The sequence below is a fragment of the Cheilinus undulatus genome, linkage group 13 (genome assembly GCF_018320785.1).
Source record: "Cheilinus undulatus linkage group 13, ASM1832078v1, whole genome shotgun sequence".
Lineage (NCBI taxonomy): Eukaryota > Metazoa > Chordata > Actinopteri > Labriformes > Labridae > Cheilinus > Cheilinus undulatus.
In genome coordinates this window covers 25,783,209-25,809,342 of record NC_054877.1, presented here as the reverse complement: position 1 = coordinate 25,809,342, position 26,134 = coordinate 25,783,209, and the positions used below count along the sequence as shown (strand labels likewise).

Sequence of the window (26,134 nt, the reverse complement as noted above, 5' to 3'; positions counted from 1 at the left end):
AATAATGGCAATATCATTATTAAACCTTAATTTACCAATCTGTTATTTTTTCACTACTACGCAACTAAAAAAATCTCCTAATAACTGTCTTGAACCACTTCTGCTCTGAAACATGTTTTTTTTTTAAACATGTCCTTTTTAGCTTTATTCGTGGGACGACAGGGCCAGACACTAGGGAGGGAGAGAGAGTGGAGAATGACATGATGGGAAGGACTGTTGACTGATTGGAACCTGGGCTACCAACATTGAGGTCAGCAGCCTTTGTACATGAGTTGCTTGTGTGTAACCACTAGCGACCCAAAATGGCTAATTCACCACACTGTGATAGAATCTTTAAAGTGATACTTAAAATTTCTTCCTCTATCATTCTGATCATCCCAGTCAAAACCATATAAACTTAGCACAGAAGTGAGAATATTTGTGTTTTATATATTATTTCTTTGTAGTAAAAAGGCTTCTTGGCAATAAATCTTATACCATTGGAATGCCTGTTTATTTCCCTTTTAAATGCTGCCATATTTGTAAGGAACATGCATTTGTGGGATGAGCAGCAGCACTGATTTTTTGGGTTGCCAAATCTTCTCTGTCAATGCAAAACAGCTTATTTTGCTGTTGCTATTCACTTTTGTTTATAGCTCCTGGTACCAACAGGTGCTGAAAATCATGTGCCTATTGGGCAACCGATTGTCAGCAGTCCTGACCTCCACCCCAGTGAACACTTGTGGGACCAGTTTGGGAATGTTGTTTGTGCCAGAGTGACCAACACAACCGCGTTAGCTGACTTATGACTAAAGCTGATTAAAGAATAGGATGTCATCCCACAGCAGCGTGTGACCAGGCTGGTGAACAGCATGAGGAGGAGGTTCTAGGCTGTTGTGGCTGTGTATGGTTCATACACACGCTACTGAAGCTCCTGTTTATTATATGAAAAGTTGTTAAATTACTTCTTCAGACTTCCATCATCTAATTCACCAAACAACACCTAACAAGAGTCAATGGCAGAATAAGCTGTGTGGCATTGGCAGAGAAGATAGGAAGATTTTTCATGGGTACAACCCACATACTCAGCTCTGCTGCTCATCCCACAAATGCATATTCCTTACAATTGTGGCACCATTTACAAGGGTAATAAACAGGCAAAGAAATAACCTACCTAACACTAATTTACTTACTTTTTGTGCTAAGTTTATATCTTTATATCTTTACTGTGAAGATGTCTCACAGTATTTATCCTGTAAGACTCTTCTGAAAATGAAGCTTATATGTATTGGACACCATTCAGCTCACTGGTTTCAACCTATGGTCTTGGCTTCTCTGGGAGGGCGCATAAGATTAATTGTAGATGTGTAAAATGTAAAATGCAATGTAAAAATACAAAGATACATATTTAGCCACACTTGCAATCCTGCACATAATAAATTCAATAAAATTTCTGTTCATTTTTGACAACAGTGGATGACTTTTCACATGGGTCCTGTGTGTAGGTGGGGGTCAATATTTTTGGATACAAGTAGGGCGGGCCCCAAGGGGATAGACTGGCAACCACTGATCTAGCCTATCCTGTTCAAAGTGCTAAAGTCTATGCAAACAAGAAACTTGTATTACTTTTACCAAATAAAACATGAAAAGGAAATTAAGAGGCTTGAGATACAGACATGTTTTTAGAGAGAATATCTGACTGTACTCTAACAATAAGAGACTGATACGCTTTGGATTCAGCCTTAAGTGGCTATTTGACAAGACGCATTTTTTGAAACATTCATGCTTGCTTCATCACAAGAGGTAGCTGCTTGATTACGACAGACATAGCCCCTATACGGTCCCTTGAGAAATTAAAGAGATACAGAGTGGTTTTCTACCAGGCTCCTTTTATTTTATGGGAGAAAATTGGTAAGAGGAAGGCTGTTTTGACACACTTTTCCTGGTTAAGAAGTTGCAAACAGTCAAGTTTTCTTCAGTTAAAAAATATTCAACTCAAGTTTGTTGGGATCTGAATATCTGAATTACAGCCCAGAAAACCAACAAGAATAACTCCTCCAAACAGATTTTTTGGGGTTTCACTCTATACAGTAATTTCTACTGTGGGCACTTAAAGAGAACAGACTGCAGCAGAGAGTTGGTTAGGAAGACTAACTGGCACAGGTCTTTCTCTAAATCCCCTCATATTTTTATATAGGGTGCAATGACTCACTGTTAAAACAGAGCAGGTTATCGGTGTAAGTGTGTTCTCTGCTTTAACCTTATGGTTTCACCGGGTGTGTTTGATGCTCAATACTAGTCCAGGGCAGCTGGAGACATGCAAACATTGTCAACAACTGTCTTTACGCTGCATGTGAGTTGTGCTGTAAAGGCTTTTCCCTTTCGAGGTTTCTATTATCACACTAAATATTCTGTTGTGTTAGCAGTAGTTCAGACTGTGTAGTTATTAGGGTAATGGCATTTAACACCTGAACCCAATGAAAGCATCAAGGAAATGATTATTGAGATTAACAGGTAGCAACATTTAGAATAACATAAGCAGACAGTCTCCTCTCTGAGGCAGAATTAGCTTTTTAAAGTGAAAACACTGGAGACATGAGATCGTTGTCTTCTGTTTAGCGTTCAGGAAATACGTGTTAGCTTAGAAATAATTGGCATTTAGCTGCAGATTTGTTCCTTGCCTGTAACTACTAATTACTGTGCCCTTTAAAACTGCTACTACAAAAGAGAAGCCCTTTTGGTTAAAATGAGCAGTGTTACACCTTTAATGGATCATAAGAAAGTGTTCCCTCGCAGCACTTAGTCGACACGTCGTGCTGAGACTGTGACATGTGTAGCAGGTGCCAACAGAGTGCTAACCCAAAAACTACAGGGCTTTACACAGCTCAGACAGCTTTAGCCTAACACGCCAAAAAAGAATAGAGGTTTTCAAAGATAAAAACTTCACACCCTTCCCCTTTTCTCTTCTGCATTCATTTTGAATACAGAACTATATTAATTGCTATTATATCATTATCTGGATATGAGCATTCACAATAAACACATTAAAAAACTCAGTATCCAATGCAAAAGTAATATGCTTTCTACCTTATCATGTGGACATTTTATCTGTAAGATAGGAGCCTGACATAAAGACATGCGATTACACCATTTGATGCCGCAACTTAGTCATCAGCTGCCCTCAGATTAATTTGTGCCAATATAATGATAGAAATTCCCAGTGCATGTTGGCCTTTGCCAGGGCTGTCCTTTGTCACAAAATCCATTTGTGATTTTCATGGAAGAGATGTTCAAGCACAGACAGGGAGAGAAGGGTTACTGGTTTGGGGTCCTAAGAATTTCATCTCTGTTTTTTTAAAGGTGATGTGGTTCTGTTGGCTTCCATTGCTTGGAACCTCCAACAGGGATTGAAGAAGGTTGCAGCTGAGTGCCAAGTGGTTGGGATGAGGGTTTGCACCTCCAAGTCTGAAGCCATGGGTCTCTGTGGGAAAAACAGTGGATTGCTTCCCACTTTTGGGGAATGAGACTCTGCCTCAAGTGAAGAAGTCAAGTATCTCATGGTCTTGTTAACAAGTAAGGGTAAATTAGAACATGAGGTTGAGAAGTAGAGTTGGAGAGCATCAGCAGAATAATGCAGGCATTGTGCCTGACCATCATGATGTAGAGGAAGCTGAGTAAAAAGGTTCCAAGTTCTCCATTTACCAGTTAATCTATATTCCAACCCCCACTGATGTTCATGAGCTTTGGGTAATGACAAAAAGAATGAGATCATGGCTGAAATGAGATTTCTCATAAGGGTTGCTTTCTGATGAGGTTTTATGCTTGGTCTTAATTTTTATTCCGGATTTTTATATATCTGGGTTTTAATAAGGTCTCTCTGAGTTGATTTGGTCTCAGGTTTTATAATCTGTCTGCTGGGTTATTATAATGTTGGGGTTACAATGCTGGCTGAATTTTTCATGGGTTCTTCTATTGTTGGGATTTTGTCTTTCTTGTTTTGTTCTAATGCTTGTGTTATGATGCTTTTTTCTTAACTGAGTTAAAACACATTGTAAACCTCTGTTTTAAAAGATGCTATAGAAAAAAAAACTTATTTTTATTATTATTTTTTTAATTTTCTATATTGGGGCTGCACAGCAGTGCAGGGGTTAGCGCTGTTGCCTCACAGCAAGAAGGTCCCTGGTTCGCTTCCTGGTCAGGGCCTTTCTGTGTGGAGTTCGCATGTTCTCCCCGTACATGCGTGGGTTCTCTCAGGGTACTTCGGCTTCCTCTAACCACCAAAAACATGCTCGTTAGGTTGATTGGTGACTCTAAATTGGCCGTAGGTGTGAATGTGAGCATGTCTGGTTGTCCGTCTCTATATGTCAGTCCTGTGATTGACTGGTGACCAGTCCAGGGTGTACCCTGCCTCTCACCCAGTGACAGCTGGGACAGGCCCTCATAGATCTTTAGCTTGAGGATGCTCCAAAGGTTCTCAGTAGTGTTGAGGTCAGGGGAGGATTGGGCCACACCATGAGTTTCTCTCCTTTTATGCCCATAGCAGCCAATGACAGAGAGGTATTGTTTGCAGCATGAGATGGTGCATTGTCATGCATGAAGAAAATTTTGCTACAGAAGGCACTGGTCTTCTTTTTTACCATGGCAGAAAGTGGTGAGTCAGAAACTCTATATACCTTGCCGAGGTCATTTTCACACCTTCAGGGACCCAAAAGGGGCCTACCAGCTCTCTCCTCATGAATCCAGCCCAAAACATGACTCCGCCACCTCCTTGCTGATGTCACAGCCTTGTTGGGACATGGTGGCCATCCACCAACCATCCACTACTCCTCCATCTGGACCATCCAGGGTTGCATAGCACTCATCAGTCAACAAGACTGTTTGAAAATGAGTCTTCATGTATTTCTGGGCCCACTGCAACTGTTTCTGCTTGTGAGCATTAGTTAGAGGTGGCTGAATAGTAGGTTTATACATGACTGCAAGCCTCTGGAGGATTCTACACCTTGAGGTTGGTGGGACTCCAGAGCACCAGCAGCTTCAAATACCTGTTTGCTGCTTTGTAATGACATTTTAGCATCTGCTTTCTTAATCTGGTGTATTTGTCTGGCAGAAACCTTCCTCATTATGCCTTTATCTGCACGAACCCATCTGTGCTCTGAATCAGCCACAAATATCTTCACAGAACGTTGATCGCGATTCATTTTTCATGAAATATCGAATGTTTTTATTCTATGTCCAAGGCATTACACTATTTGACACTTTTCGGCAGCAGGGAGCAGCTTTTTCTTTCCCATATTGCTTGAAACCTGTGGCCTGCTTAATAATGTGGAACAGTGCATTTTGAGGTTTTTATTAAAAAAAAAAAAAAAATAGCTATCATCATGAAGTTTGTTCAAAAACATCTGAATTATGCTCTAATGGCTGATGACATAAAAAATATTCTGACTGTCATTTGCATTAATATTTAGGAAGATAAGAGAAAAATGTCATTTGCGTAATAATGTGGAAGGCGGTGTACGTGTGTCTGTTCACTAACTAATGTTTTTTAAAACTTTTATTGATCCACATTGGCCCATCAAACGTCTATCTGTTTTTATTTGGATTAATTTTAGCTATGATTTTAAGTGGAGTTTTTTTTAAGAACCACTTGGAAACAGAAGTGGACTTTCCTTCTTTCACCCTCTCTTGACATAGGTGGAAGAAAAATATAGACAGCACTTGAATGGTCTGTCTCCAAGCTACAGTTTTGGGAAGAGCAATGCTTTAGGGGTGCTGACACCCTACTAATGAGCACCCTCATTAGCTCTCTGTTTAACAAGCCTTCACACATTCAATTTATTGTCAACCTCTCCCAAAAATAAACCAGTACCTGCTGTTTTTGAATTACAAAATATGGCTCCCTGCTTTCTCATCCCCCCGACAATAAAAGATTATGAAAGTAAAGTAAGTAGCAATTACAGCATTATTGAAGTCATTACATACTCGGCCAGGCAATGCTGGATAACCCCTCCAAATCCCCTGTTTATGCATTGTTGTTGAAAGCAGTATTAAAATGTCTCTGGTTGGGTGCTATGCAATGTGAGAAAATGTTATTTACCATTTCTAACAAGCTTGACTTTGGAGTTATGCTCTTTTCAGGGTTTTACAGCCCCAACGGCTGTGCTCATTGTAAGTACACCGGGATTGTTAAAAGGGGAGCTGATAATAAGAGAAAGAGAGTAAGAGTGAAAGAAAGAGTCTCTTTTAGCTTCTTTTTCTTCTCTCAATAGATTCTTGAACCTGCCGGCTCCTGGTGAATCAGGTCTCATTGGCATGCAAACAAACCTCCTGCTCTCCTCTTTTCTTTTCTCTCCTGTGCACCCTCGCCTCTTCCTCCCGCACACACACACACACACACACACACACATTGAAGATTATGCATACAGCACAGGGAGAGAGTGCTAATCTTAGGTTAGTGGAATTCTTTCTCAGAGAAGAAAATGATCCCAAAATTTACATGCATGTGTGTGAGTGAGGGCTTTTTGTTTTCCTTACTTATGATTCAGTGCTAAGTTAAGAGGCTGAAAGGCAAGAGAGCTTGAGAGTTCTAACAGAAATGAAGAACTGGGGAGGAAAAGTGGGTGTAAACACACAGAGAGAAGATTAAAGGAGGAAAAAATTAGGTAGGAGAGAGGAGAGAAGGATGGACGGACAAGACTGAAAGATATAACACTTAGGTAGAACAAAAGGGAAATAAAAGTATGAAGAAGCAAGCCAGGAAGGAAAACAAAGAGGGAGGGAGGATAGCAAGGCAGAGTTGGGGGTAGGTTACCAATTACTTGGTCCCACAGTGGACAGTTCCATCTACTGCAGCAGCAAAGATTGTGCCTCTTGCATTGTCAGCTGTACCCTTAAATTTTCTTTAACTTGTGTACACGTGTGGCGCTGTGTGCTTTTTTAACACACATTTTCCAAGGCACAGCTGTTATTGTTTGGGGAAATGATCCAACAGTCAAGCATAAGGGAAAAATTCCACATTCATTTTACATTTTGTCTCACACGTTACTCAAAGAAGTATGTCAGGGTTGTCATTGAAATTAAGGGATGCAGATTCACAGAATCTTTTACAAAATCCTACATGCATGAAGGATATTACAGTATGAAGTGTAGGATCATCCTTCAGGATGTACATTGTGGTGTAATCGAACTCCACTGCATTACACAGTAGACATGCACTTTGATAATTTAATCAAACATCCATACGCCAATAAAAGAAACATGTATAACAGAAAAACATAACTTTTAATATAACACCACCAATAAAATGCGTGCATTAGCCTTGCAGTGAACATGGTTATAAAGGACGAATAACCCAAAGAAAGCCCAGCAGTAGGCAGCCAATCTAATTCTTCCTCAGAAGAGGTGCTTTGCTAATCAAATCTTCCTCTTCTCTAACCTCTGCATGTGACTAACAAAGCACCCATGAGGATATCTGAGATGGAGGTTTGTTTCTCTGGCTCTGCTTTGTGCAGATTAATCCTGCTCTAGACTTCTAAAACTGTAAAATGCATGTAGAGTTTGTTGAAATAATGTCCAGAAGACCCACAATTAATTACACAGATGCAGGAGTTGTGTAGCTTAAACTGGTATTGCTTTAAAGAATTTGGCAAAGATTTATCTGAAGAATTAGCATTAAAAAAACTTCTCCATTGAATTGTGGTATTCAAATCCAGTGCTGTGAGGCTCTGCTCTAAGCTGGGAAATATGCTCTGTTCCAACAGTGTGTAGGATGTTCCCATTGACTTATTCAAATCAATGCTGCTTGTTTCCTGATTGTGCAATTATAATTTCATATTTTAAAAAATCTGGCAAGATACAATTATCTATCTTAGATAGCTATTTGTAGCACATTTTATAGTTTTCTTTCACAAAGACTCTGAAGGTTTATTTTACTACTGTTAGGGATGCATGATATTGCCTTTTTTGTCAATATGATATGATGATATTTACAAATTTATTTCTGCCAATACAAATATCAATATTGATATGTTAGTAAAGAAGGAGTCTCTTTTGCTGCAGCCCTGCCACAGGTAAAGGTTGGTGCTCTCAGAGAGGACCAGTAGCATACTAAAGTGGATGGATTCCCTTTTGGCAATTTTATCAGGTGCAGAGGACTAAAGTTATAACATGCAAAGTTAAAAACTAAAACTTCACTACTTAAAAATACATTCAGAGACAGAAAACCAGACACACTCACACTCACACTCACACCGACAGCCAATTTAGAGTCACCAATCAACCTTCAGAGAATGTCTTTGGTTGTGGGAGGAAGTACCTGGAGGGAACCCATGCATGCACGGGGGAGAACATGCAAACTCCACACAGAAAGGCCCTGACTGGGAAGCGAACCAGGGACCTTCTTGCTGTGGGTCAACAGTGCTAACCCCTGCACTGCTGTGCAGCCCCATATGTAAAATAATAATAACAATAATAAATACAGCTTATATATCTGTTTTAAATATCAGCTGAAGTTTTCATATCTGCAAAGACTAATATTGAACTTTCTGTGCTTATATTTGCTGTACTGCTATATTGTCAATAATATTTTGGCCATCCATAATTAGTATGATATTTCATTTGAATAACTATTCTTTTTCTAAATGAGCACTGAATTTCACTTTCACAAACATATTTTAGTAACATGTGACCTGTTATGATCTTAGGTCGTTAGCTACTCCAACTACAGTGTTTACTAAAATTCCCTAATCCAGGTGTGCAAAGCTTGTTTCGTCAAATTCAAAAAAATTTAAGCTTTGCTGCCAAAGGTGCTTCAGTTAAGTACTGAGTAACTTTGTCAATGTGACATTTCTGTTTTTTCTTTTTAATAAATTTACACATTTAAATCAGATTCTGTTTTCACATCATCATTCTGGGGTACTGGGTGTAGATTAACGGATAAATAAATAAACAGTTGTAGCATCAGGTTGCAACACAACAAAAGGTGTAGGGGGTCTAAATACTTTCTGAATGCACTGCCAATAAAAAAAATCCCCAACCCTCATTTCCATTGCAAAATCAATATAAAATCAATCAATACAAACTAATGAAGTGAAGTAAAAGAAAAAGCATTTATGCCTATCAAGCTGACAACACACATGCACTTTGTGTGTTATCTTTGAAGTTTTAGTCTCATTGTTTACAGGGCTTATTTCACTCATTAAGTCCTACCTGTGAAGACGGAGGTGGTGACCACTTTGCTCTCCTGACTCCCCTGCACAGCGTTGAGGCTTATCTCATACTCCGTAGCAGGAAACAGGCTGGACAGGGTGTAGTTGGTCACATCGCTGTCAATCACAACACTGTCAACTCGACCTACGTCAGACGGAGACCAGCATCAGAACTGAGACATCTCTCTGAACTCTAAATGCACAGGGCGTACTGCTCAGTGAAGTGGAGTACATTTTGCATCACAGAGTAAATACTTAATCAATAAAGAACTTTAATTTAAAATTCAATTAAATATCAGTGATAAAATGTTACAAGTAATTAAGTACAACAGAGTGCGCAACAAGGTTCCCTGCAACCAATATTTCTTACATCAGGGAGAGCTACTACACCAAATGCCATGTTCATTTAACTGTAACATTAAAATGCAGTGTACTGGTGTGTCTCCTGATATAATTAATACAGAATCATATTAATGCAATGAGCTGGATTACTGTAGCTTAAAAATATGGTACCTCTTGCCGACTGGTAGGACAGTTTATAATATTCAAAGGGAGCCAGAGGTTTGATCCAAGAGATGGTCACTGAGTCTTCTGTTACATCCGACACCGTCATCTCTTTTGGTGGGTCCATGTCTGCAGAGAAAAGATTAGTGAGAAAAAACTCTATAATAGACAAGCTTTAAGACTTAAGCTATCCAACAGGAGTCTATTATGTGCTATATTATGAAGTAAGATCAGAAAATTTACATAAAAACCTAAAATAATCCATACCCTTAAAAGCCGGCATACTTCAATAATCCTTTCTTTTTTCAGGTTTAATCTCCTCTTCACATTATTTACATAAACAGACCTGTCCTTGGTCTGTGGAAGCATTTTTAATGCAAATTTGTAAAACAAATAAACACCATCAAAAGGCACTCCTGGTGAAACCTAGCTCTATCCAGCAAAAGAGCACAATGGGTGGCATTAGCGCTGAAACTGAGCAGGGCTCATGGAGAGAGTAGATCCCTCCTTCATTTGACAATTTGTTTTATGTGTCTCCTGAGACTATTGAGCTGCCATGGAAAAGGTTAGAGTAAAAACAATGTGGTGAAGGAATTAAATTGATCAAATGTCCTTGGCTAAATAAAGAAAGAAAAAGAAGGACGAAGAAAAGTTTGAAAGGGAGAAAAGACAAAAAGGAGGAAAAGATAAACATATCTTCTTTATCTAAAGGAGTAAAACAGGGACTGCTCTACAACCTGTGTTTACAGAACAATGTTTATTCAAGACATGGGGTGATTTATAGCTTGTTGCTTTGACCTCATTGAAATTCCACGTGCATGATTTACAGTAGGAGCATTTATATGAGTTGTGATTACTTATGCATGCATATCTTGCTAATTATGTTGCTTTGGCAAAGGTGATACTAAATAATAATGGCTGAACAACTTTATTTTCTCACAAAGCTTCCTGGGGCTGTGAATAGGGACACGTACAGAATTGACTCGACAGAGATATCCAGTGCTATTGACTTATCCCCCTGAAAGATCACAATTCAATTTGCACTGTGTAAGCTAATAAAATAATGCGGCCCTCAGGCTGTGCTACATTAAAATGGCATCAGAACCGACCACAGCAGCAGAGTGACCATCAGTCAGATAATCCAAGCCTCTTAGTGCAGAATAAACAGGACTGTAGCTAATGTAATGCAAGAAGAACACATAATTACAAATTAAAATCAAGAGCAAAAACTCATCAGCTCTCATATTCAAGCTCCCAAGATCAAACAGGACAGCTAAATTACTGCAGTCTAAAGACAGGTGCAAGACGGTGCTAAAAATCTCAAAATCCCAATCCAATTTAACCCCCAAAATCTGGTTATCATCAAATGTGGGTAAAACCAAGACGGGGTAGCTCGTCGCTGCCAAGCTATTTTATAAAACTGGTGCACTAATGAGATGACAGCATGCAGGTGTCTCTCACACTGAGGCACAGTTAATATCTCTATTGTTCAACACTGACATTTTTTTTCTTATTTCCTGATTGAACATTTTTCTTTTGTGCTTATTAATAGAGGAGAGAAAAAAGGTGATACCTCCTTTCTTTCTTCTCTTTTGTCTGTTTTTTGGGCAGCTTATTATACCAAACTTCTTCTCTCTTTCATTATCTGTCCACATTTGAAAAGCACCGTTACTATCAAAAGAAATTTCTGAGAGCTCCTATTCACAATTAGCCAATTAATGAAAAATTAAATAGTAGAACTGAGTAATATGTTAACAGAAAAAGAAGGGTGAGGGATCATTACTGCACAGTTCGAAGAAAAACACTGATCAAAAAGGAAACAAATAAAGAAACGTGAACAAGAAAGACAAGTTGAAAGAAAAGAGAAAAAAAAGGGTATAAATCACAAGCTTACTGCTGCTCTTACACTCGTGACCCTTTTTTGGTGACGTAGACGATGCTTTTGCTATACCGATGGAGCACAACCCTCATGCAAACCCAGGTATGGAGCACAAAGAGGATGGATTACGTGTCTTGTTTATAAATAGGTGCATTTTCAGATCAACATTGCTTTAATCAGAGTGGCATATCTTTTCCCCTTCAAGAGCAGAGTGTGCCTGCCGACATGAGTGTTGGTATTTACAAGGCAGATTTCACCTTTAATTCTTTAACAGACTGAACTGCAGCAGGCTCTCCAACACACAGAACACACAGAATGCACACAGAATACACAGAGACCACTATGAAATATGCTGTTGGAGGATTCAAGTTTTCATTCACTGAAGCATTCCTACAACATCAGAAACAGTTAAAAATAATTCTATGAACAAGCATTATGCATGACAGTGTACCATCGTTAATCAGTAATAGAAAGACACACTGACAGGATCTATGTAAATGAATCTTCCTCAAGCTCAACAACAACACTGAAAAGCTTGGTTATATTCTGTACCATGTGGGTTATGGACACTAAACCTTCTGTATTTTATTGTGGGGTATTTTGAGGGTAACATACTATCTATGTACATTATTATAACTCTCCAACTCTCTGTTGTAGGAGATTCTACAAATGTGTTGACTTCTGCATGTGTTTCTCCCTGTATTAGGAAGAACTCACACTGGACTGCGTCCAGATTGACAAAAGTAAAGAAACAAACAAATGCAGAAACAAATTTTTCCCTCCTGCAGCCCTCTGTCCTGTTTTAAAACTGTATTTGAACGTATCAGAAAAATGCATTATGCACCCCTATCTTTTGAATGTGCTTTAAATATCAAGAACATACTGTGCCAAGACTTCAGATCAGGTTTTAAGCTGTTTAAGGTTTTCTGAGTCCTCAAGATACGTCAATATGATGACCTCTGTTGTCAGCTTTGTACTTGAACCCTCATTTAAGACAAACACACACACAGGGGCTAACAAGAGTGAAGTTCATTTGCTACATAAACAACATCAGCTTTAGGCATAAAAATGTCAACCACTTCACATGAAAAAATAGGAAACACAACTGCGCCGCATGCCAAAAAGCTCTGCCCCTGGTGTACGGTAAGACTCACATGGCATCAGAGTCAGATATTTGGCAGATAACATATTTTATTTTTACCTCCGCCAAGGAAGTTATGTGATCGGCAGGGTTTGTTAGTTTGTTTGTTAGAAACATAACTCAAAAAGTTAAGGACGGATTTTGATGAAGTTTTCAGGAAATGTCAGAAATGGTATGAGGAAGAACCGATAAGATTTTGGGAGTGATCCAGATCACCGTCTAGATCCAGAATTTTCTTTAAGGATTCTGTACTATTGGGAGATAGGGCTAATGGCAGAGGTCTGCACTCTCTGAGTGCTTTTCTAGTTTACATATGTTTTATACTAAAGTGCCTCATGCCAAGTAACTGGTCTAACTGGTCATATCGTGTTTATTTGCACTACCTGTGCTGGCTTTTGTGGATTAGATGCTATTTGTAATGTGGTTGATTTAAAATAAGTGGCGCAATTTTGCACTGACTTTTGAATACTTCATTTCCTCTTCATTTACATATACAGTACATATAAATGGGAAAGGGCGCTGTTTGCTTGGCTGAGCAGTTTGTGTGCATTTTGCGTACAGTGTATGCTCTGTGGATCTGACGCAATCTTTTTTTCGTTTTCAATTTCACAGCACAGGAACATGTAAAAAAAAACATGCAAAAAAAACATGCTATTCTTTAGTGGATCTGATCCTATATGTTACACTGCACTGTCTCTCTCTCTCTCACTGTCATCCTTTTTGTCCTTGTTTTAATTAGGAGGTCTGTGTCAGCAGTTTTTTCCAGAGGAAATAGATACAAAGGAGTTTAGAGCAAAATATACATTTAAACTGGATCATTCTAGAGATTGGCCTGTGATTTAAATTTTATCTACCAACAGGGCAAAGCTGATCTATCTGACACAGAAGAAAGTAGTTTTATTTCTCTGTTTTTGTACTGCGTTCAAGTATAGCAGTAAAGAAACCCAAGAAACAACTAAATAATCAACCCCTGCCAGTTGCCTTTGATATTCGGTCAATTTGCAGTTTACATCCAGGTCCACTCTGGTTCATCTAACAATGAAATTTATCACCATTTCATAACTTCTGATTTATGTGAATAATTTCCTGTGAGAAACCTAATTACTCCACTAAGAAAATGCAGAGTAACCTTTATCTATTTAATTCATCTTAAAGTCAAAGTTGACATCACGACCAAATTTGAATAACATTCCTTCCCCAAGCTAATACATTCATGATAACAAGTCAGACACCCTGAACACATGATACCTCCAACCTCAGCTAATATTGGTGTGAAATAAAAAATACCCTCCTAGGCAGAGCTCTAATTATTAATCTCATTCTGTGCAAATTAAATGCTCAAACAGCATTTCTGAAAATAAATGTTTAATTTAAAGTCACAGCATTTTCATTTCTCATAATGATGATGCTTGCAATTTTGCCAGTTTTCCCAAATAATTAAAAAGAGCGTTTTTCTCACCCTTTTTCCCTCATTTTTCCTAAATGGGACTCGGATACATTTTTGTGCCTTGGTTTATCAATTAACTCTGCAACACTAAAACCAATTAATAAATGTGATCAACACAATCACAGATGAAGCTACTGGGGAATAAACTTGTTAGTCAGACAACCAGAAAAATTTTGGCAACTTTCTTGCTGATTGAATAATTATTTAACTAAAACATGACCTAGATACAGCTTCACAAAAGGTGTGATTCCTCTTTTGTATGTCTTATGTGATGGTTTACTTACTCTTAAGGAAGCTGTGCTGATTATTACTATACTCTAAGCAATCCATTCTGTAAATAACATTTGATTCTGCTTTAACAAGCAACTTCTTTTTAAATGAACATGTATGGAAACATCAGCACAGTGACAATGCTACTTCAGTTCTTCACATCAAGCAGCTCACCTGTAGTAAGTGAAGCTGTAATGGGCTCAGAGGTAATATCCCCCTGTATTGTGATCAGACTGATGGTGTATGCAGTGGATGGCAGTAAACCCTGGACCAATGACCTCGTCTTGGAGCCCTCCAGCGTCACCTTAGAGGTGTCGGTCCCGTCAGCAGAGCTGTAGCTCAGGATGAAGAGGTCAGCAGGTGGTGCTGGGGCGCTCCAGGCCACAAACACCGAGTCTGAAGTCACCTCTGACAAGTAGAGGTGTGTTACGGGCCTGATTCCTGGAGGAATGAGGGGGTTAGGTCACCGGAGAGCTTTCAAGGACAGGTAAAAAGGCAGCCGCGAGAAGGAAACAGTGACGTAAAAGAAACAGCTGCCATCGTTATGGGAATAACAGACGAGCATTTCGGTGATGGATGAAAGCAGTCCTGGATGGTGTAATAGATCGTTTATAATGCAGTTGAGAAAAATTAGCCTTGGGTGTATTCTTGATGAGGAAGGTGAGAGTCAGAGCAGACCACAATCATGTGGAAGTAATGATTTAATTGGTCGTAAAAGGAGAGAAACTAATGAGATTACCCACCATAAAGATGAAGATGTGATGGGACTGTTCACAGTAAGAAAAATGGAGAGAGAAATGATGATGAGAGCAGATGCTGTTGTCAAAATATATGACCTGGACAGGAGAGGATGTAATGAATATGAACCAGTGTAGCAGCTGACACAGCAACAAATGCAAGATGATTTGAATTTAATTAGCCATGTGCAGATGAGGAAAAAGAAAGAGGGTGAACAAACTTTTTTTGAGTTTTCAGTGAGAAGCTGTAATGTTTAGCTTTCTCTGTAGTCAGTCTTCATTCTTAGCATCATGTTCATGCGAACATAACCAACCAAACAATTCACTTAAGCATTAATTCTGGTCAAAATGGTACAGTCAACTGTTAAATATATATAAAGTGAGAAAAGATCTGCAGAAATGAGCACAATGAGGCAATGTAAGTGATGTGCAAGCTTCTGAAAGTTTCTCCAGCAGAGAATCGTGACAATTCCGAAGTTTAGGAATTAGCTTAGTCTTAGGGGTTTTCAAGAGAACTTCAGATATTTTAGATATTAATTTCGAAATTTTCAAGCATTTTCATAAATATTTGGGAAATGTATTTGAATCATGAAAAAAGATGGGTGAGTTCGACATGGGGTCAAAGTATCCAACACTGTGTCGTCAGGATCAAGTGCTCTTCAGGAAAGAGACAAAAATATCATTTGCAAAAAGGGGGGCAATGACTTGCCTGTTAACTTATCAATTAAAGTCCATAGTACAGATGGAAGTCAGAACTGAAAATCCAAGGCACTCTGATGTAATAAAAACCCTTTATTAAACAGGGATATCTACGCGTTTGAACTCCAATTAGTCTTCATCAGAACACTGATTTCGGATTTTCAGTTCTGACTGCCATCTATACTATGGACTTTTATTGATAAGTTAACAGGCAAGTCATTGCTCCTATTTTTGCAAACTGTTTTTGAATCATATTTGGGAGTTTGATTTGAATTTTTGGGGGGAGTATGCATTAAAATTCTTTAATATTTTTCATGGAAAATTTGGGGTTTTTTTGTGTTTGTTTTAGAATTTATTGGGATTAAGGGGCTTTCAATTTTAATTGAAATGTTAGGTAATTTGTGGGATGTTTATGGGATTTTTTTTTTAAAAATCATTTTCATTTTTGTACGTGGGGAATGTTGGGGAAGTGGTGAGAAATTTGGGGGGGGGGTTGCTTTGAAATTTGTCAGGAATTTGGTTAAAACTTTTCAGTTTTTAGTGTTTTTGTTTTGGGGATGTTTTTGTTGGAATGTTTAGGCTTAACGATTAAGTTTCACTAAAACATTTGGGTACTATTTGAAAAAGTCGATATGGTATTGTTGACTGGATAGTTAAAAAATATGTTTAAAGGTTGTCACAGAAATATTATTTTTAGGGTTTTTTTGTGGATTTTTAAAAAAGAAATATTCTAAGAAATTCAGAACATGTCATTTGGAAATTTTTCTTTCATGCTTGGCCTTTATAAGTTATCGTGATCCATACCTCTAATATTGATTAACACCATTTCTGAGTGACTGAAGACCCCCAACAACTGACCAACTGGCCAACACAGATAATTAAAAACCCCTCCAGTGCTGTGTTTTCTGCAGAAACAGGACCTTCAAGATATCTGTGAAAATTGTTTTGAACAAAAAAATTCCAGACAAGGCTATGGTTTTAAACCCAGGTCCTACTGATCCCATGTAAGTGGGAGAAAATAAAAATGTTTTCAAATTAAAAGCTCAGGTCTTAGCAGGTTAAAAGGACCTGAGGATTTTTCAATGCTGAAAGCTGCATTATGAACTAAGGTCCATTTGTATGTTGCAAAGAACCCATAAAAATATGCTACTGATTGCTAAAGGACTCATTCACTTCTTTGTTTAGTATGAAAGTTGCAGACATTAAACTAACAAAATATTTTGGAAATGTCTTTCTGTTAGCTAATATAAATGTCTGAGTCTATGACATAAATGCAAGTATCCAGATAAACCAGAATCTCTCTGAAATTTAAAAGCTCATCTCATTTGAGGGATATAAAGTGGGTGTTTCTTAGTTTTTTGAAAACTTACTGTATAATGTTCAGGGTTTGGAAGTTTTTAAGTTTTTTATTTTATTATTGTGTCATGCATACAATCATACGCCCAGCCCACATGGACTTACATGACACCAAGAATTCAAACAAAAGCCAGGATCAGAGTGAATAGTAGTTCTCTCAACATTATTGAACAAAAAGGAAGATGGAGACAAACTAAAAATTAGTTTATCAGTTAAATAAACTATCTTGTCTTCTTTTCCAGGCTTTTGAGACAAAATTATCAAGTTTAAACACATCAATCTTAAACAGCCATTCCAATTTTTTCTCATCAAGCAACCGCAGGATTTCAGGATTTTGACAAGTCATTTCATGAAGCAGTACTTCTCTCAGGTCATCATGTTTGGTACAATGCAAAATAAAATGAGACTCACTTTCTATGTCTGCTGAATCATGCGATTGGATATGGCAAGAAGTGTTCACAAGTATAAAGATAAAGCTTTTTTTTTTTTTTTACTTTATGGAAGTACCTGAGCCCTGTGGCGGCAGCTAGCATCTGTTAAATCTTAATAAATGTTTGAAAAAGATTCAGCAGCTGGATATATCTGGAGATATTGGTAATTATTGAGATATTGGCAATTATTGCTTATGTCTTTAAACAAGGCCAATATTGGCTGATACTGGTGTTAAACCGATGCATCAGTGCAATCAGTGCATCCCTAGCAGCCATTAAACAATATGTACGTATGTGAAAACAAATGGTAAAGGAATAATTATCCAGTCACCTCTCTGAGTTATGCAGAAGAAAAACACAAGTGCAATGCTAAATAAATACATAAATAAATTATGAGAGGTGGTAGAGTTTATATCCAGTGACGCACAGATAAACTGAAGGACATGCAGCTGTTCAAAAAGCGACCTATGTTTGATCATAAATCAAGATCATACTTTGGACTTTCCACCAGATTTTTTCTTCCTTTTGACAGCTTCACCTAAGCGCAGGCAGACAGATGTTGCCAATATGGCCAAGTGAACAGTGGATGGGAAGATGACAGGTAATTAATCATTATCTTTTTCCTCTGGTTCTCTTGATCTGTCACTTTATCATCCTCTCATCACTCTCTTCTCCAGATGGTGAGAGCAGTTTCTGAAGGAGCCAAAGATAGCAAAAGATGATGAATGTGATGATGATCTCTGTGATGACAATGATGTCGATTATGAAGGTGACGACTGCCTCGGTCAAAGTGACAAGGAAAGAGATGATGATGATGATGATGAAAATTATGATGATGACAGCAGAGGAGATAAGAATGGCAGTCATGACAGCAGGTAAGAGCATGCCCATCATTGTGACAACATACTTTTCACAACTGAATCAAGTTTACTCTGTACAAAACATCAACAGCGCTGGGCTGACTGACATGCTTTGGATATAAGGGTGAACTGACAGACACACATCTGGAGTAAAGAGAACCTTTAAGGGATTGAAATATAGGACTGAGTAGAGGTGTGAACAGGCAGCACCAGGTGTGAGACTAAAACTGAGAGAATGTGTTGCTGAACAGGAATCAGAAAAACTACACATCACAGAGTGTGTGCAACAAGCTCATTAACCGACTCCCTCACTAATTGCTTCTTCAAAGTATTTTAAAGTACTACATTTTTTCTATGTGTGCAGCTCACCTCAGCTGCTGCCACCCGTTAGTTCATTATATTCAATATTCACCTTCATTACACAACCCTGTTGTTCAAATGCTTTTCACCCTTTCAGCAGTAATAGGCTGATCTTTCGTGTTTTTATCTGAGGAGAGAAAACACTTCAGCTAGAATTCATCTTGGTTCTGTCTTATAATTGAGTGGATTAAAACAGATGGTGTACTGCAACCTTGATACTTAAAAAAAGTTTATACCCAGCAGATGAAAAGCTAAAGATAAGAGAACATAGTTCAGGAAATAATGATGCTGTAAAATACAGCTGAGTGCTCTTTCTACCTGTGAAGGCATCAATGGTAGCTGCTGTGCTCTGCTGTCTCCCTCTCCTTGCTGCAACAGTGATGGTGTACTCAGTGCCGGGTTCAAGGTCTGTCAGGGTGATGGTAGTTACATCCTTAGGCACTGTAAGCTGGAAAAGGAAGATGGAGTAAAGCACAAATTCAGTAGGATTTCTATTGACATTTTGGAAACATAATGAGAGGGATTTTTGGGTTGCAGCTTGTAAAGAGAACTGTTATGAGAAAATACCCGGCACAGTATGAAAAAAACCTTGGGAAATAATTCAGGACACTATAGAGTACACTACAGATTAAACAGCAGAGTGAACACCACGGAGGTTCTGACATTCCTTGACTGTTGTCGGGTCTCAAAGACACTTGTGCTAGCTGCATACAGTGTGTGATTGAAGATCTATTTCATGTAGATAAAGAGGGGGATATGTTAGAGAAGGACCAATGTACAGTTTAAATTTGCAAGTATAACATATTATGTTTAGTGCCTGGGAAATTTTTTGTATCCATCACCTGACTTACACTTTTCAATAACCTTGCCTCTGAGTTGCTTTGAGGGTTCTTTTGTCTTTATGGTGTAATGGTAGCCATGAATACTGATTAAACAGTGACTGGACCTTCCGGACACAGATACCTTTATACTACAATTTCTTGCAACACATTCACTGCACTCAGGTGATCCCCAGTTCACTAATTGTGGAACTACTAGCACTGATTGGCTGGACCTCCACTGTATTAGGTCAACAATGAGGGGGTGAATATTTATGCCATCACCTCTGTTTTATTACATATTGTTGTTAAATTGACATTACTCCTGAAATCTGTTTTCACTTTGACATAAATAATAATGAATACACTTCTTTTAAATTTCTTTGTCAAAAAAGCAAAATTATGTTGACCATGATTGATTTATAAAATCAACGCAAGGGTAAAACATCCAAAAGGCACTGTATCATACCGTTAACAACAATGACAGCCATAATAAACTATATATTCTTAAAAAGATGTATGAACTTAAGTAAAACAGGCTTTCTATCTTTAAAACATCCTTCATAATCCAGAGAAGAGTTGTGTTGGTGTCTATATCTGCAGAGATTTTGCTCTGTTTTTCTCTCATCCACAACTGCACATCTTTGTGGAGGTGTTGATGTGTTTATTATGTGTTAAACTGGTGAAATGTTAAGGTGTAAAGACAGTAGGTGGATTTTCTACTCCTGTTCTGGGGCAGCTGAGACTTATGCCAGTCACAGACAGAGAAAACTGTGAGCTTAAATATTCAGGAAGACACTCTGGGGTGGACTGTTAAACAGAATCTGTTTTAACCAGGAAAGACCAGCAGTCGATCTGAGCTGTGCCTGTTAGGGACTTTAGAGAACTTTAACACAATACAGAGCAGATACCCAGTTTGAGCATATCTTAATAGATTTTGTTTTAAAGTATTGTTTTTCTTAATGCAATTTTTCTCTTTTTTTGCAGGTTTTAACGATGCTGATACTTAATACACATGCCTTACCTTAAAAACATTAAGGCAAAGAAACAAGTAGAAAACTAGAAAAGCACTCGGAGAGCGCAGACCTCCACCATTAGCCCTATCTCCAAATAGCACAGAATCCTTGAAAAAATTCCTGGATCCAGACGGTGATCCGGATCACTCCCAAAATCTAATCAGTTTTTCCTTATGCCATTTCTGACATTTCCTGAAAATTTCATCAAAATCCTTCCATAACTTTTTGAGTTACGTTGCTAAGTAACAAACTAACAAACCCTGCCTATCACATAACCTCCTTTGCAGAGGTAATATCATCTTAATGCTCTGTTTCACTGCTGTGATTACATTAATGCTGATGTCCCTCCCTCAATCATTTTAACTTTGGGTTAAAATATGAAAATATGTAGATTGCTCTTTTTCATAACTTTGTAGAGATAAAAGCATTTGGTATTGAAAAGTATCAAAAGATTAAACTTTTGACCACCTTAGTCTGAAGATTGAGTTTGAGCTTAGTGTTTCTATTTTAAGTCTAGTCAAGGATGATTGTAGGAGCACTGGTGTTCATCATAAACCTGCACTGCAATTTATATTCACTGTGTTGTATCTTTAATCCATTCATGGTTCTGCTTTTCAGTTCTGTACCTCAGTGGAGACACCAGAGGAAGATGTGTAGGTGACCTTGTAATGGTCAATGGGTCCCTGAACAACGCCCCACAATAGAGTGATGGTGTTATCTGTTGAAGCTGTTACAGTCAAGTCCAAGGGCACATCCAGACCTGGAAAAGAGGGAAAAAATGTGATCAAGGACTAAAAGATCTGTAATGTCTTTAATATAAATGTAACAAAAAATTAACAGCATTAATGCTGGCTATAAAAACATCATATTAAAACTGGGGAATACCCCACAGTGGGTGACCACAATCAAACAATTAGTGATGAGGATATTTCAGGCATGGCATTTTCTAATCATGTTTTATTTTAAGGAATTTGTATCTTCCATTATTTATCTATGTATTCCTGTGTCCAGAGATGGACACAGTCCAGCATGATGTAGAAATGTCAGGCTCTGTCTGCTCTGAGGTTGTAAAATTAGATTTCCATGTACAGTATAAACTGAACCCTCTGAGCACTAAGCTGTTTAACCATATTGTTCCATCTGGATTTATCATCTTAAAAATCTTGTGAAACATCAACCCTGTGGTACACAGTCAACCTCTAAACATCCTTTATTTTTTAGGACAACCTGGGCTTTAAGAATATCGAACTCACATATTTTTTATGTGTGACAAACAGTAAACAATAATGACTAAGACTTTGTTTATATTAACTTGTTCTCCCATCTCTTGGGGACCAAAAAGTGAAAAAAAATCTTTCTGTGATAAAACAGTCCTCAAAATATTCACAAACAAATCCCTTGCACTTCCTTGCACTGGCTCATTTTTGCCATTATTCAATGTAGTTTCTGTCTGCAGTGACACAGAGGGACACATTACAGGCTCTCTGTCTCCCTCCCCTCTTCATTATGAGCTATTCGGGCCTTCTCCTGCATGATCTACCCACCAAGACTTGCTCAGTTTGGATAATCATGATGTGAGGATACAACAGCCTGTAACTGGTTGACAGAAACATCTCTCAGTATCACAATGACTAATGTCGATTTAATCTTCAAAGACCCTGAAAAGTCACCCAAGTCCCAGGCTCGCTAGAAAAGCTTCTGTAAAGACATGGATAGCTTCATTAGAATGGCACAAATGGAAACAGTTAACAAGCAGCGAAGATTTATGATTCAATCTTATATAACTTTAAAAGGACTTCGTCTCCTCTTGTTGTATATGACAACATCAGTCTCAGAGGGTTAATAATGATAACACACTTACTTTATGGTTTATTAAAAGAGCTGTAGATAAAAAAGCATAAAAATCATTTTAAGTTTCTCAAAAATATATTGCCTCTTAGTTAGCCACACTTGTATTGATCCTGGTGTTGAATTATGTTAATTTTTTGAAGTAATAAATCACTTGTTGTGGAGGCTCTACATTTGTAGAGACAAGTTAGACGGCTTTATGCAAAAGATTGGGAGCCACAGCATTACAGTGAGTTAGTAATAAGCACTTTCATTAATGATTTCTGAAAAATGTATCTGTAGTTATTTCAATAATGTCCGTTCACTTGTTTTTGAGGATCACACAACTTTTCAAATATATTAAGTTGTAACATTCAGATTCATCTTTTATGCCATTTTAGAGACTGACAGATGTAGTGTAACAGAAATATGAATTCTGAAGTTAATGTATTGCTTCTCTTTTGTCTTTATATTTGCCCTTTTCTTTCCTTGCCAATTGGATGAACAATATCAATTCTCATTGCATTCTCTACCCCCCATGCTTTCAGGTTTTACTGTATATTTTAGTGCTTTATCAAAAGAGAAAAACAGAAGGGAACTTCAATCAAAGATGCTTTCAGGAACTAACACTTATGCTTACGTTGGCACTGCTGTGCAGCTGGCAGGACAGGTGTTGTCATATTATTATAACTATTTGGAAAAAAATGTGATACAGCAACTGTAGCTACATTTGAAAGTTCAAAGAGAGTGCACAAAAATGGAGCAGAAAGAACCAGTTTTTCAAGAAAATGGAGGCATAATTTTGCAAAGTGCAAGGTACCATCAGCCATTAAACAAATTTAAATAGCAGGAAAGAGATGCTTGACAGATGGGAAAGACTAGTGTAGCACTACACACAGACGCATTTCAAACATTAGGTGAAACAGGGTCTTTTTTTCACAAGCAAAATGACACAATAAAAATTCAAATAGCCTACCAAGTACTGAAGTAAAACAAGCACCATTAGCAGTGTGAGATTGCAGATTTAAAGATGTTTAATGGAAACCTTTCTGAATAACAGTAGTTTAACTAAATTCTGATGAGCTGAATTTTAATAAAATGGTTTTAAATATTCATATTAAAGCCATTTACAGCATTAATTTAAAAATGTCATCCAGCCTCCTGTAATGCTGAGTTTTTGTGTACTGCACTGCTTGGACAAACATAGAGCCTCTTCTGTGCATGAGTGGATCACTGGTTTTGTACAGTAGAGCATAAGTCATTCACTCACCTGTCCTGGCGTTCATTGTCGCTGGTGTACTCTGGTTGCTACCTTTAATGGCAGAGATGCCTATGCCATACTCTGTGCCCGGGAGCAGATCTAAGGCACAAAGACGAAGAAAGAACTTGTGAATAATTTCATACACATTACAGCTCACAGTTTCTCCCTCTCCGTTTCCTGCAAAGTGCATGTCACTCATACAGAGTTTTTCATAACAACCCAATTAGCTGTAGATCAGTGATAAGCCCTAGTCAAATTTATATGTTTATTGGAATGATCGCACGAGAAACTGGCTGTTTTTGTCAATCAATGCAGCACATCGACTACGAGAAGAGATGAGCAATGGAAATGAGCAACGGAGATTATGAAGAGAGAGAAAATGAGAGTGATGGAGAACGAATGAGACCGGAGGTAGCATCGATTACAGCGGTGCAGCAGAGTAACACAAGGACCTTTTGCTTCTGTTCTTATGCTGGCTATGCCCTTTGCAGCGCTATGGCCTTTCAGAAAAAAAACGACAACAACCCAGCTAACCCCTCCTTTTCTGACAGCCTTTCAATATGCCGACAGGACAACAAGCTTTTCCACAGATATAATCAGAAGCTTGTCAGCCAAGTGCTGGCACTGTAAATAATCCTGCCATGTAAAATACAAAACCACTCTGCAGCTCCTTCTGGACACACTAGATCATCTGTGATGATATGGAAGGCATTAGAGAAAACAACACTCATAAAAAGAACTTACAGATTATTCAGGGAATTAAATGAGTACACAATAAATCAGTGAGTAAATAAAGAAAACACTTCTCTCCTCTTGACTTACCTGTGAGAGTGGTCTTAGTAGTGGGTCCCTCGTTACGTGGAACGATGACTTTATCGTACAGATCTCCTGCTAAAGTACTGTACACCACCTGGTAACCCTCCACCTGCATTTAAACACACAAAACCAAACATTAAGGGCATTAAACTAAAGGAAACATTAAAATATCAATTTAAAATGAATAAAAACACAAGGTCATCAGTATTTTGACTTATGCTGCTGAAGGGTAAGTGAGTAAAATTTGGCACTGATTTTACACTTTTCATGGGATGAATAAATTAGCTTTTGCAAACAGGCATCAAGTAGGACTAGATTTTTTGTCTTGTTATGAGCTCAGGAAGCCTTGGGAATATCATCCTGTCAGCTCAGAGAAATGTGACTTATTACACTGTCAATCAGAGTGAAGCATTCTGCGATCGTGTGCACCCAATTAATCTGTTTGCTCCTATTGATGGCTTCCTTACCCAGCTCACAAAGTGTACACTCACCTGTGTATGATGATAAGGTTCTCAATACAACAAGACAGGTTACAAAAATTGATGACATAAAAACCTGCTTAAAGAGGGAGTATCCAACAAAGGGTCAATGACGTGTAAATAAAGACAGTGGATTCGGGACAAATGAGTTGTTACTTTCACAGTAAAAGATGTTTTACAAGCAGTCAGTAAAACAAAGGGGGACTGATGGTTTGTTGAAACCCTGGGACCCAGGGACTTTGCATTCAGCATGAATATTTTACAGTGGTGGGGAAGTCCTCCTGTATATTAGTTTACAAATGCACAACATGGAGAAGGAACTGTGATCCTTAAAACAACTAAGCAAAGGAAAGACAACTGGCTGTAGATTCAATATTTGGGGGCAAAAACTATTGCTTTCCACCACTTATAGCTTCATACTACATGCAAACTTATTGTCATGCAGTGAAATAAAAAGAAGGAAAACTGAAATATAAAAGGACAAACTTTTTAATGCTGTTTTTGTGTGAGAAACACATCTTAATATAAGCTATTTGGTCAAGTGAACTTACCTCTGCCTCACTGTTATCCCACTCCAGCTCCAGCGTGGTGGAGGTCTTGGTCACAAGTCGCAGGTTCTTGGGGGCATCGATCTCTGAGAAGAACGATAAAGCTGACAAACGTTGGGGAAACTGAGACCAATTCTAAGGGAGTTTGAACAAGCAAACATCTGCTATATAAACATCATCACATACTGACACAGTTGGTGTCCAAATGCTCATTCCAATAATATTCTGCATGTAAGATGATGTAAACTAATACTACATTCGCTACAAAGTTGCTACATGTGCATTTATGTCTATGACATAACTGTTTTGCATTATTTAAAGCTCCTGTTAGGAAATTTTAGCTGGTTGTGCAATGAACGGAAAGTAATACCACTGCCTCTACAGTTTATGGCCCAGAAAAGCACACTAGGAAGAAGACTGATTTGATCCTTATAGGTATTTTTATAGCCTGTGTCTGCTGCCATCCGATAGGTGTCACACAAATCAGTTAACAGCAGGTTGTT

At 38.1% G+C, this 26,134-nt stretch overlaps 1 protein-coding gene across 4 annotated transcripts in view; it reads right to left on the bottom strand.

Moving 5' to 3' along the window:
• Nucleotides 1–26,134, bottom strand: part of tnr (tenascin R (restrictin, janusin)) — a 288,572-nt gene that overhangs the window by 55,268 nt on the left and 207,170 nt on the right. Inside the window, exons 15-22 of one of the 4 annotated variants that reach the window (XM_041804243.1) lie at nucleotides 25,635–25,735; nucleotides 24,611–24,713; nucleotides 23,798–23,887; nucleotides 21,327–21,460; nucleotides 19,185–19,314; nucleotides 14,598–14,864; nucleotides 9,696–9,815; nucleotides 9,184–9,327 (exon numbers count right to left, since the gene is read on the bottom strand). In XM_041804243.1, coding sequence (XP_041660177.1) covers nucleotides 9,184–9,327; nucleotides 9,696–9,815; nucleotides 14,598–14,864; nucleotides 19,185–19,314; nucleotides 21,327–21,460; nucleotides 23,798–23,887; nucleotides 24,611–24,713; nucleotides 25,635–25,735 — 1,089 coding nt within the window. The remainder of the gene's footprint in view (nucleotides 1–9,183; nucleotides 9,328–9,695; nucleotides 9,816–14,597; nucleotides 14,865–19,184; nucleotides 19,315–21,326; nucleotides 21,461–23,797; nucleotides 23,888–24,610; nucleotides 24,714–25,634; nucleotides 25,736–26,134) is intronic. The other 3 variants (XM_041804240.1, XM_041804241.1, XM_041804242.1) reach the window with 3 other exon arrangements.